This window comes from Crinia signifera, chromosome 11, assembly GCF_055691185.1.
Source record: "Crinia signifera chromosome 11, ASM5569118v1, whole genome shotgun sequence".
Lineage (NCBI taxonomy): Eukaryota > Metazoa > Chordata > Amphibia > Anura > Myobatrachidae > Crinia > Crinia signifera.
This window is the reverse complement of record NC_139227.1, coordinates 90,674,926-90,689,426: the sequence shown is the minus strand read 5'-3', so window position 1 is coordinate 90,689,426 and position 14,501 is coordinate 90,674,926. Positions and strand designations below refer to the sequence as shown.

Sequence of the window (14,501 nt, the reverse complement as noted above, 5' to 3'; positions counted from 1 at the left end):
CTTTAACCCCTTCACGACATTTGACGTATATATACGTCATGGTCGGGAAGTACTTCCCGACCGTTGACGTATATATACGTCATGACTTCTAACTGTCACTGCGTCTAGAGACGCAGTGACAGTTAGGTGATGTCTGCTGTCCCTGACAGCAGACATCCCCCCTCGTCGCCCAGGGGGGGCAGGGGTGCCCCCCCCGGTCGGCGATCGCTGTGATTGGCTGTTCAAATCTGAACAGTCAATCACAGCGTTTCCTGTGTTACCGGCGGCTAAGCCGCTCGGTAACACAGAAAACGGTGGTGATCGGTGCAGCACCGATCACCACCGAGCGGCAGCACCCCCCTCCCACCCGCCGGGCACTCACCCGGCAGCAGCAGCAGCTCCAGCGGCTCAACCGCTACGTCCGGAGCGCACGCTGCGCTCCCCTCCTCCCCCCTCCCCCCCGCAGCAGCAGCAGCAGCAGCAGCAGCAGCATCATGCTGCTGCTGGAAAAGTTAAAAATAAATTAAAATTAAAAAATGTGCAAATGTGTGTATATATATATACACACACATATATATATATATATATATATATATATATATATATATATGTGTGTGTATATATATGTATATATATGTATATATATATATATATACACACATATATATATATATATATATATATATATGTGTGTGTGTGTGTGTGTGTGTGTGTGCGTATACCGCACCGATCACCAACGATCGCCAGCCCCCCCCCCCCTCCCACCCGGCAGCCCCCCTCCCTCCCACCCACCCGGCTGCCGCAGCGCCAGCACCCCTCCCACCCCCCCGCCAGCCGCAGCGCCAGCCCCCCTCCCAAAGCTGGTGACCAAAATGGGGTCACTTGTGGGGGGGTTCCACTGTATTGGTGCTTCGGGGGTCTTGCTAATGCGACATAGCACCCGCCATTCATTCCACCACCAAAAATCACTCCTTCCCTTCTGAGTCCTGCCATGCACCCAACTGGTATTTTTTGGTCACATGTGAGGCATTGCCGTACCCGGGAGAAATTGGGGCACAGATTTTGGGGTGCTTTGTCTCCTTCATTCCTTGTGAAAATTAAAAATTTTGAGCCAGAACTGCATTTTTGTGTAAAAAATTACATTTTTTTACACAAAAATGCAGATCTGGCTCAAAATTTTTCATTTTCACAAGGAATGAAGGAGACAAAGCACCCCAAAATCTGTGCCCTAATTTCTCCCGGGTACGGCAATGCCTCACATGTGACCAAAAAATACCAGTTGGGTGCATGGCAGGACTCAGAAGGGAAGGAGTGATTTTTGGATTTTGCAGCACAGATTCTGGTTGAATGACCCCCGAAACACCCATACAGTGGAACCCCCCCACAAGTGACCCCATTTTGCAAACTACACCCCTCAGGGAATTCATCTAGGGGTATAGAGTACATTTCAAACCCCCCGGGGTTTCACCAATTTTGATACAACTGAGCTGTGAAAATGAAAAATTATTTTTTTTCATTTTCACTGCCCAGTTGTACCACAATTGGTGAAACCCCTGGGGGTTTGAAATGTACACTATACCCCTAGATGAATTCCCTGAAGGGTGTAGTTTGCAAAATGGGGTCACTTGTGGGGGGGTACCTAACTTTTAGCATCTTATGGTGCCTAGAAACCTACATGGTGCCTAAAAAATAATCTCATAAAAAGGAGGCTCCAAAATCAAGTAGGTGCTCCTTCTATTATGAAGCCTGTGGTTTGGTCACCGTGCACACTAGGGCCACATATAGGATATTTATGAAAACCAAAGAATTGGGGGAATCAATTTTTAGTCACATTTCTCTAGTAAAATCTACTGTGTTCCTTAGAAAAATGTATTAAAATTGCAAATCTGCAAAAAAAATGAAATTTGGAAATTTCACCTACACTTTCTTTTAATTCCTGTGAAACACCTAAAGGGTTAACAAACTTCCAAAATGCTGTTTTGAATACTGTGAGGGGTGCAGTTTTTGAAATGGCATCATTTATGGGGGTGTCTCACATACAAGTCACTCAAAGTCACATCATAACTGACCTGGTCCCTAAAAAAATCAGAGTTTGAAATTTTCTTGAAAATTTGAGAATTTGCTATTCATATTTGAAGCCTCCTAGTGTCCAAAAAAATGAAAATGAGGTTGAAATAATGATGGCAACATAAAGTAGACATATGGTCTATGTTAGTTATTCACTATTTTGAGTGGTAAGATTATTTGTCTCACAAGCAGAAAATTTAACATTTTGCAAATCGCAAAATTTTCCATTTTTTTACGACATTTTGGTATTTTTCACAAAAAAACACAGACTGTATCGACGAAAATTTACCACTAACTTGAAGTACAATGTGTCACGAGAAAACAATCTCAAAATCACTGGGATAAGTAAAAGCAAAAAAAAGTTATCCCCACTTAAGTGATACATGCCAGATTTGAAAAAAAGGGCTCTGTCAGGAAGGCAAAAACTGGCTCTGTCATGAAGGGGTTAAAAATACATAATGACAATTCGTACATTTATTATTTCTACAATGACAATAAAAAAATCAATGGACTTCACTTTTAAACAATTATGATTATAACTTAATTGGCTAAGTCATCTAAATACATCAATTGATGGTTGGAGAAAGTTACACGGATAAGGAAGAACAGGTGAAAGTAAAAACAGGTTTCCACAAGGTTGGTTGAGGGCTACTGAAACCATTTAGGTAACGTACAAAATAGCATTGACATAATTTCCACGATTCTCACAAACGGGATGTATCCCCAACCAGATGTTTAAGAATAGATCCTTTATAAATTCTGAGGTGCCTGGTGGAGATAATGTACTATTTTTAGAATATTACTACATAATAAACGCAACTTCTTAATCTAGCTATTTTAGAGGGAGAATTACTCCTTATAGGTACGATCTCTCTTTACTTTATACACAATTTAATTGATTTAGGTTTTCCAAACTTACACTCTTGTTTTAAGACTTTCTCTGTCAATAATTGAATCAGTATTAAGGTCTTTTATTTCTCGTTATAGGTTATACCCGCGTACATTTGAACGGATAGCTGTAGACATATAAACAATTTAGATTATTATAGACCTAAGTTTATAGTATACCCCTCTTCCGGGGCCAAATTTCACTCTATATTTATTTATTTATTTTTATTTATTAACAGTTTCTTATATAGCGCAGCATATTCCATTGCGCTTTACAAAGGGGACAGTGATACAACAAAACAGGGTATTTACAGACAGTCAAAATGTAGGAGGGCCCTGCTCGCAAGCTTACAATCTATAGATTGAATGTTTACCTTTGTGGATTTGAGGGGTTTGAGAATTACTCCCAAACAATATATCCAATGTTACATCGATCACAATTGTGAGGGTATTTCTGTTAGGTGACACCTGTCTGTATGAGTAAATACCTGATTAAAACTAGAAGCGTAACAACCTTAATGTCCTACAGTATATTCTATCATAAGTGCATACCTACCAATGTGTGCTTAAGGGCGAATACACTCAATATAGAGTCATGACCTTTACAGAATGTGATTCTCACTGTCTGATACATAGGTGCCGATTCTGTGGGTGCTCAAGGGCCCGAGCACCAACGGAAATTGATGAGCACCCACGGGCCCGAGTCCCGCTGCTGGGCCGCCATATTAACTTGCTAATTTGCGGCTGTAGCACCCACATTACCGGACCCCCCACCTGGGAAACAGTATGCCGGGAAGAGTGTATTCTGTCCGTAGAGTACCTGCACTGTGGGGGCATTTATGTACCTGCACTGTGGGGTCATTTATGTACCTGCACTGTGGGGGCATTTATGTATGTGGAACTCTGTTGCCGTAATTTGAATATTGGAGACAACTGTGCGCAGTAATATAAATTGGTATTATTTTGTGGCCACACCCCTTCCCATGAAGCCACTCCTCTATATTTTTGGCTTGAGCACCCACCAGCAAAAACATACAGTAAATCGGCACCTATGGTCTGATAGACAATCTCATTTTAAGGCCAACCTAAACATGTTAAATAAAATATTTATCATTAACTTACAGTATTTGGCTCCATATCAGAATATCTTGATTTCAACATATATAAATGATACATTTATTTACAGGATTCGGGGATTATAGTCAGTGGTTTGATGTTATTACTCCACCCGATAATAACTTAATCTCAATTGTGGGGTTACTATTATTGAATAAAGTTTGTCAGCATATGTAAAATAACCAGCTAGGGGAATATCTCCCTTGATTGCTCCTGTCTTATTTTAACAGAAAACTCTGAGAAGGCATACATACCGATATGTACTGAAGGACAGGTACAACCAGTACAGAGTTGCGGTTTGTTCAGAATGTGGTCTGGTAGAGAAATATAACCTTAGACCACTTTGCATGAGTTAAATACACCAGCTATAATTTGCCCACAATATTAGGTTCGAATGTCAAAATATTTACCTTTTTAACATTTTTTTTCCCACAGCAAGAGAAACCACATATACATTTTCTAAGCAATTATCCCTTAAGAGCATTTTTCTAACAAAAGCAAAGTTTAGCCCATTAGATATATATTAAATAGTAGATGACTTACCCTTTTGGAGGTGTATGCCAGTGAAAGGTTAAGTGAGAATGAGATTGCCTTATCTCCTGGCTCAGGTATATATAGGTTCATATCGTGACATCACTTCCTATTGTTGCTTAATTAATTTGGGTTATTTATTACTCAAAGTATTATTCTACACACCTTATCTTTATTCTTAACTTGACCACTATTACATGGTCTTAGTTGTTCATAGAAAATATTTGTGCTTATTTAAGTTTATTAAATGGGGCAGGACTACCCATGCTGCTTTGCGGCTGTCAGTCCGGTTCCCCAACTGTTTGTGGCATTTCTATATGTTTATAAATGTTCCCATATCGTTGGTGATGTAGTGGAGGAGTGGGGCATCACTGCCCTCTAACTTGATCCCCCCTCCTTCACTCACGATCGGCAGCAGAACTTGCTGCCGCCGTGGTGAGCCGCACTTCCGGGTTGCGTTCCAGCGCAACCGGAAGTGCGTTCCAAAGTCATAAGGTGGACACCATTAGGTCGACATGGGAAAAGGTCGACATGGGTCATTAGTTCGACAGGTCATTAATTCGACAGGTCATTAGTTCGACAATGTCTAGGTCGACAGTCAAAAGGTTGACATGGGGTTTTTCACTGTTTTTTTTTACCTGAATGTCGCTGCGCTCGCAATGCCTAGGGCACGGTGCCTCGCTACACTCGGGACACTATTTTATTCTCCCACCACACCATAGTGGATGGTAGGGCATGAAATACCGCCTATTGGCACATTTCGGCTCAAAAAACAGTGAATAACCCCATGTCGACCTTTTGAATGTCGACCTAGACATTGTCGAACTTATGACCTGTCGAACTAATGACCTTTCGCCCTAGAATCATGTCGACCTAGACCTATGTTGACCTTTCCCCATGTCGACCTAATGGTGTCGACCTAATGACTGTCGACCATCATGCTGTAGACCAAATAACCGCATCCCTCTCCAGGTTCCTAGCCAGTGGCGTAACTAGATATTCACAGGCCCCATAGCAAAAGTTTGTAAAGAGCCCCCTATTTAGCAACTGATGGTAAAAAATATATGTAAAACATATTACTTAAACAGCAAAGATGGGCCCCCTGCAGCTCTGGGCCCCATAGCAGCTGCACCCCTTGGTACCTATGGTAGTTACGCCCTTGTTAAATGATAAAATAAATTATAATAATTATGAAAAATAATTAATTAGGGTGAACCTTTTTATCAATTGATACGTGAATGATTAAATTTATTTATTATCCCATCTCCTCAAATTCTCAAATTGATTCCTAATAGGGGTATAGTGCTAATTTCACTCATCTTATTTATTAGTGTATTAATTCTTGATTTATCATCAATAAAATATATAGTTTTTATAAATTATTTATTTATTTTCCCTTTCTTTTATTATTATTATTTTTTATTTTTATTTTTATATTCATGTGTCCTATTACATATTAATATTCCTATTGATTAGTGCTAATAAGTGAAACATTAGTTTTTAATTATTTATTCGTGCTTACAATGTGATTACATTTGTGTTTTTTTTACTCTGAAATCCAATTCCTTTTCTTGACTATGAATAATGTTATCGATTTATTGGTGACTATTTAAAGCTCAAATGTCTAAATTAATCCTCTTCTTGTCAGGTAAGATTGGGATGGTGATCACAATTTGAGAATAGGTTTATTAATCCTTAAAATACAATTTTGATTTAATTTCAAAAATAAAAATTAAAGTTTAAATTTGGGGTACTGACACCCTGTATGTCAATGGGGTCATTGTGGCTTCTGGATAATACACTATTTTCGACTAATAGTCTGTCCTTAAATGATTTACTATAGTATAATGATGTCCATGAGATAAGAATACAAAACTTAATCTTGAAGGAAAAATCAATGTCCCAAACTTTGCACTTGTCTTTCCAATTACATGCTCTCATACAATCTAAGTCATGAAGGACCGCTTCTTTACATGGTGGGTGCGCAGGTGCACTCATTACTCACTGACACATTTTAAAAGATCACAGGTGGAGCTAATTCTTTCACCTGATAATTTGTGTGGAGACCTGAAAAACGTGAACTGTTGGTGGTACTTTAGGGCCAAGGTTGAGAACCACTAACCTCTACCATGCCTCCCAACTGTCCCAAGTTATTTGGGGATGGTCACGCGTCCCACCTGGGGCCAGCAGTGGGGGAGTGGGGCAGCGCTGTCATGACCCCAAAGTGACAAAATAACGGGCACATGGCTTGCGCCCGCAGCATCCCCATGAGGTCATGAACCCCTTTGACTGAGGCCACACCCCATTTTTGGGGGCATGCCACGCGAGCATCCAAATCACTTACATTGCACTGTTGGGAGGTTGGGAGGTATGTTCTATACATTATATTAATCAATATCAGTGACAAAAACCTTATGGTAGATGCCACATTATCTTGGAATTTATACTGTACACCCTGCTGTGCTCCTTGTGTAGATTGTAGTAACTCTGTCATATACTTCAGGTGCCTCACTCAGAGATACAAGAAAAGGAGATTGTGATGCAGGTTATTGAAATTAAACAATTATACAATGTTCAAGTGATCAAGGAAGTGCGGCTGCGGCTCAAGGACATGCATAAGCAGCACGTCATTGAGGAGTGGACAGAGCAGGGAACTAGAGTCAGACCTAGTGTTCATTCTAGCACCCGCTATCTTTGAAAATCCATGCAGTTCCTCTTCCCTGCCTGGGGTGTCACGGTCTGCTGTGGTGTTTCTAGCACAGATCTGGTTTGCATATCAATGCTGATATACAGACCACACTGTGTTAGAAGCACCACAGCAAACAGCGACACCCCAGGCAGGAAAAAGGAACTGCATGGATTTTCAAAGATAGCGGGTGCTAGAATGAACACTAAGACCAGAGGTGAGGGTGCAGCTTGTTGTGGTGGGAATAATTTCAGCACATTCCAAATATACACATGACAAACATTTACCGCAACAACTAATATTTACTGCTTAAATCTTTTACAGTATGGGGACATCTGCTTATCTCTGAAGTATAACCCTGTGCACTCTAAACTCACTGTTGTCATCATTGAGGCTCAGAAAATTAAAAAAATGGACAAAGATGGATTATCAGGTGATATTTACACAATAACATAAAGTGAGAGATTAATACATCATTGCCGACATAACGGCTGCAACCTCTGGGAGGGAGCAGCAAGGTTGGCTAAACAGGAGATGGTCCAGAGCCGTGAAGACACAATCACATCATTGTGGCTCCATTCCCCATTTGATATTGGCCACATTACCTACATTAAAAGGAGTGGGTGGGCTACAATGACATGAGTCAGCATCAATTGTGTCATTGCTCCACCGAGATGCAGGAGGCTTGCTCAAATTTCCAGATGGTGGGAGTGCCACCCTATTTCTGGAGGCCTCCCGCTGTATTGGGAGAGTTTTCAAATATGGATTGAACTACAGTATATAGTATCATCAGCAACTAGGTAGTCAAAATCTGCATTGATGCAGTAACAAGGAACATTGTCTCCCTGAGTGAGTCTGTGGTCTAAAGGTGCCCACAGACGCTACAATTGTACTGTGCTATGCGTTTTTGACTGTACAATGGTTCTATACAATTTTTCTTCCAGCTTGCTATGAGATGTGCACTTGGATGCATGTGATGAACCCATGTTTGTAATGTTAAATTTCAGATGTAGTCTAAAAAGTACGTGCAGCACGTACTTTTTTAGACATACAATATCGGGCTTATCGCATCGCACAAGCCCATAAACACCATCCAATAATTGTACATAAGATGCAATTTGTGCTTAAAAAGTACAAAACGCATTCGATAATTGATGCGTCTGTGGGCACCTTAACAGACTGGCCGCGGTAGCAGCGATGCTGGCAGTATGTTTCTCTGCTTACAGTTTATGTCTGTAGCTCAATGCATATACAATCCCCAAAAATGGTCATAACTTTTTGCTGCTACTCCCCATTACCTGCCCCAAATGCTCCCATTCTGTCATTCACTCTGCGTATGAATTCTAACTGCGAGCGACATCAAAAAAGGTGTCTTGGCACATGACCGATGTGCACAGTTGTGTGAACATCGGCTTTGTAGGGGGTGTTGTGTGAAGTAGAGTGACCCTAAAAGGGGCACCTAGATACACACTACCTGGCGCTCGGCAATTCCAATTTATCTAGATATATCTAAAGGTGGTGCATAAGGAAATCCTTCAGCTGCAGCATATACTCCTGTGAGCCCGTCTAGGCGCACGGAAATAGAAGAGATAGATGGGGGGAGTAGGAGTGAATTGCGCTGCTGATTAAAGATAATTAGGCACTAAATGACTGTATAAAGATGAATGCAGGACACACTGTAGCCTTTTTTATATATAAATCTTTATCTAGAAAAAACACATAAAATTACAAATACATATACAATGATAAATAAATAAAAATTAAAATTAGGAATGTAGTAAGAGTTGGGATCCCAATCTAGACAGCTAGATAGCTTAAATAGCTTCACAGCAATATATATTTATAAGCTCAGCGGAAATTGAGATAGAATATAGCTTAGAGCTGATGGTTTTCTGCAGGTAGTAATTGAGGCAGAAAAGCTTTTTAAAGTCCGGTTTTATAGGACTGGCCAGTCGAATATATATATATGGTATTAAGCAGTCACATATATTGTATGCTCACCAACGTAGTGAAGTCCTTTGGGGGTAGTTGGTAGGTATTTTGCAGGCGGTCCCGTTTGGTGGAACTAGGGAATCCCACAGATGAAATAGCTACTCCACTCGGCAGCACGCCGGCAAAACCTCCCCGCAGTGTGGGCTGGAAACCACCGCTCGATCTGCGGCGGTAAGGAGCGGTTACAGTGGGTGTTGCGCCGTCCTGTACTGAACCCCGATCTCCTCTGTATGTCGTGGTTTGGGCTGTGCGCAGCTGATGGCCGGCAGCTCAGGATGGAGATGAGCCGCACTTCAGCTGGAGATGGATAAGTGCACAGTCGGCAGTAAGCCCGGGGGAGGAGGAGGGAGCGGGGATGCACGCTCGAATGAGGCTGGAGGTGTGGGGCTTGAAGCGGCTAAATGCCGTTGGTGTTCGCACAGAGTTTGTGCTGCTGGCTGGATACACGTGAGGCGGCTGCTCGCCGGTGATGTTATACGGCTGTCACTGCCTCCGTGAAGCTTTGCTGTGATGTAGCTGGCTGGATCACCTTCTCAGGTACAACAATAGTAACGTGTCAACGCGTTTCGTCCCCTGTTGTATGCTGGGAACTTTTTCAAGACAGATGGCTGTGTACTGAGGGCGTACCATATTTATAGGTGTATAATTGCTCCAGGTGTTAGTTAATCAATTACTCAATTGGTTCAGTTTACATTCCGTTTTGCTATATAGCGCTATAGTATACTGACTATCCTTTAAAATGCAAACAGTGTGTCCAACAAAATTATATAAAAACATGTAAGGTATATAAAAGCATATAGATATATAAAGAGAGGGGTAAATATTTCATGTTTAGGAAAAAAGAAGTCTCTATTTCAGAGACATATATTGACTTGAATAAGTCGATTGGTCATTAGCATTTTAGCTGGAGATCTGGTATCAATTTATGCTATCACATCAATTTAGACTTTTTGTCAGAAAACAGGAACGTGCAATATCATATTTTTATCTAATTGCTCCGCAGACATCAGATATTATTAAATCAATTAAACTAGCAAATAAATACAATAAATATATAAACATATAAAGGAGGTATGTAGAGAAATATCTAAATAGATATATAAGGAAAGTATCATTAAATACCTTCAAACAAAAGGTTTTAAGAAGATAAGAAACCATAATAAATAAATAAAGTATATTTATAGGTCAAAATTATTTATAAGCAAATATAAAGGGGAGAAACAAATACAATGAAAATTTATATATAATATATATAAATGGATGCATGTAAAGACGTCCAATAAACGAGAGAGAGCTTATCGGTACATGATAGTATTGTTATTATAGCTACAGGACTTGAATTTTATTTTCTTTTAAGTTGTTCTTTAATTTGTCCATGTTTTCGCCTAAGGGGTGTAGTGGATGTGAGTTGAATGAACAATTCAACGTTCAATATATGCACTTAATATAGATTGATATCACGCATATGTACATATATTGATTTCAAGTTTCACTTCAAATAGTAAATTTACATATACGGGGGGTCAAATATAGCCCAATAGATTTGATTATTATTAATAATATAACTTCAGATAAAGACAGAATAGGGTAATATTATGAAATCCAGGGATTATTTCTAAACAAAAATAAGAACATATTTATTTTAGTTATTTTAGTTGCTTTTCAATACTTTAAATTGATTTAGAACAATTACAATTTAGTGGTTTTATTTTAATATATTGTGATATAACAGTGAACTCGTAGGGATGCATATTATCGTAGATAATTACAAAGATTGAGTTTGACTGATTACTTGAGCTATCTTAATAATCGAATCTATTGGGCTATATTTGACCCCCCGTATATGTAAATTTACTATTTGAAGTGAAACTTGAAATCAATATATGTACATATGCGTGATATCAATCTATATTAAGTGCATATATTGAACGTTGAATTGTTCATTCAACTCACATCCACTACACCCCTTAGGCGAAAACATGGACAAATTAAAGAACAACTTAAAAGAAAATAAAATTCAAGTCCTGTAGCTATAATAACAATACTATCATGTACCGATAAGCTCTCTCTCGTTTATTGGACGTCTTTACATGCATCCATTTATATATATTATATATAAATTTTCATTGTATTTGTTTCTCCCCTTTATATTTGCTTATAAATAATTTTGACCTATAAATATACTTTATTTATTTATTATGGTTTCTTATCTTCTTAAAACCTTTTGTTTGAAGGTATTTAATGATACTTTCCTTATATATCTATTTAGATATTTCTCTACATACCTCCTTTATATGTTTATATATTTATTGTATTTATTTGCTAGTTTAATTGATTTAATAATATCTGATGTCTGCGGAGCAATTAGATAAAAATATGATATTGCACGTTCCTGTTTTCTGACAAAAAGTCTAAATTGATGTGATAGCATAAATTGATACCAGATCTCCAGCTAAAATGCTAATGACCAATCGACTTATTCAAGTCAATATATGTCTCTGAAATAGAGACTTCTTTTTTCCTAAACATGAAATATTTACCCCTCTCTTTATATATCTATATGCTTTTATATACCTTACATGTTTTTATATAATTTTGTTGGACACACTGTTTGCATTTTAAAGGATAGTCAGTATACTATAGCGCTATATAGCAAAACGGAATGTAAACTGAACCAATTGAGTAATTGATTAACTAACACCTGGAGCAATTATACACCTATAAATATGGTACGCCCTCAGTACACAGCCATCTGTCTTGAAAAAGTTCCCAGCATACAACAGGGGACGAAACGCGTTGACACGTTACTATTGTTGTACCTGAGAAGGTGATCCAGCCAGCTACATCACAGCAAAGCTTCACGGAGGCAGTGACAGCCGTATAACATCACCGGCGAGCAGCCGCCTCACGTGTATCCAGCCAGCAGCACAAACTCTGTGCGAACACCAACGGCATTTAGCCGCTTCAAGCCCCACACCTCCAGCCTCATTCGAGCGTGCATCCCCGCTCCCTCCTCCTCCCCCGGGCTTACTGCCGACTGTGCACTTATCCATCTCCAGCTGAAGTGCGGCTCATCTCCATCCTGAGCTGCCGGCCATCAGCTGCGCACAGCCCAAACCACGACATACAGAGGAGATCGGGGTTCAGTACAGGACGGCGCAACACCCACTGTAACCGCTCCTTACCGCCGCAGATCGAGCGGTGGTTTCCAGCCCACACTGCGGGGAGGTTTTGCCGGCGTGCTGCCGAGTGGAGTAGCTATTTCATCTGTGGGATTCCCTAGTTCCACCAAACGGGACCGCCTGCAAAATACCTACCAACTACCCCCAAAGGACTTCACTACGTTGGTGAGCATACAATATATGTGACTGCTTAATACCATATATATATATTCGACTGGCCAGTCCTATAAAACCGGACTTTAAAAAGCTTTTCTGCCTCAATTACTACCTGCAGAAAACCATCAGCTCTAAGCTATATTCTATCTCAATTTCCGCTGAGCTTATAAATATATATTGCTGTGAAGCTATTTAAGCTATCTAGCTGTCTAGATTGGGATCCCAACTCTTACTACATTCCTAATTTTAATTTTTATTTATTTATCATTGTATATGTATTTGTAATTTTATGTGTTTTTTCTAGATAAAGATTTATATATAAAAAAGGCTACAGTGTGTCCTGCATTCATCTTTATACAGTCATTTAGTGCCTAATTATCTTTAATCAGCAGCGCAATTCACTCCTACTCCCCCCATCTAACATCGGCTTTGTGTACAAACATGAAGTAGGCCCACTACCACCTGCTGCTTCTGGTGTCTTTAGCTCAGTGACCACATGTCTGGATCCTGATATATAGAGGGCTGGTTTGCAAATAGGAGCATGAAAAATCTCAGCCTAGATAGGAGTGACCACTCCAACCACCTGATCTCCAACCCCTACTGTTAGGAGCCATTATTTATGGCTCATTCCTGTCTTGTCTATTCTGTGTTCTGTTTGGCTGTGTTGGTATTTGACTCTCTGGTGGCCTCCAGTGGTGGGTCTTTACCATTGCAGCCCAGTCTTTTGTGAACTAATTTATTCATAAGTCTGAGAGGTAATGACCTCGTTATCCCTGCTGGAAGTAGGGCTGGATCTATCACAGCTGTGTTAATCACCTGAGCCCTTCATAAGGCTTTCTGGCCAGCACTACCCGGCCAGTTATAGTTCTCAGTTCCTAGTTGGGTACTTGTGTATTTTGGCAGCGCCCCCGATGTCCGTCGTACGATGAACATATCGTATCGCATCGCATGCCATGCACCCGATGGCATGCGATGCGATGCGACGCGATTTTGACCCCCTATACGATCAAAAATCGTATAAGCACCCTAAAGGGTGCTTTTGAGCACCCTAATGGGTGCTTACAATGTTAAATGCACCCCCACGCCACCCCCCCACTATAAACGTGAACCCAAAGCGTGGCGAGCGCAGCGAGCCGGCGAGGGGCGGCGGTACGCGTCCTACGACCTTTTCATACCCCCACTATCCACGTCGGCTTGGAGTTGAGAATAGAATAGTGTGGCGAGTGCAGCGAGCCACCGAGCCCGAAGCGTGGCGAGGGGACGCGGATACCTTCACAGGTAAACGCGTCCCTTCGCGGGCTTCACAGGTATCCGCGTCCCCTCGCGGGGCTCGCTGCGCTCGCCACGCTTCGGGCTCGGTGGCGCGCTGCGCTCGCCACACTATTCTATTCTCAACTCCACGCCGACGTGGATAGTGGGGGTATGAAAAGGTCGTAGGACGTGTACCGCCGCCCCTCGCGGGCTCGCTGCGCTCGCCACGCTTCGGGTTCACGTTTATAGTGGGGGGGTGGCGTGGGGGTGCATTTAACATTGTAAGCACCCATTAGGGTGCTTAACATTGTATAAGCACCCATTAGGGTGCTTATACAATGTTTAATCGCATCGCATCGTATGGCATTGTATGCCATGTACAATGGCATACAATTTCTAAATTGTATGCCATCGTGCACTGTCGTACGATATCGCGTCGCATCGCATACCATCGTATGCGTTATGGTATGCGATGCGATGGGCGCCGCCAAAATACACAAGTACCCCTAGTTGCAGTTCTGTCTGTCTTAGTTCCTACTTCCTAGTGGAGTTCTCGCTAGCCTTGTTTGTATCCTGTCACAGTCCTCCTACTGTGTACTCCAGCAAAGCAGACCTGCCGAGCATCCTGAGCCCCAAGCCTGGCTTGTGCTACA

General features: G+C 41.0%; 1 protein-coding gene across 1 annotated transcript in view; it reads left to right on the top strand.

Annotated features, from left to right (window-relative positions):
• LOC146046424 (synaptotagmin-2-like) overlaps nt 1–14,501 on the top strand; it is a 41,539-nt gene that overhangs the window by 10,688 nt on the left and 16,350 nt on the right. Inside the window, exon 5 of the mRNA XM_083165713.1 lies at nt 7,592–7,700. Within this exon, the coding sequence (XP_083021839.1) occupies nt 7,592–7,700 (109 nt within the window). The remainder of the gene's footprint in view (nt 1–7,591; nt 7,701–14,501) is intronic.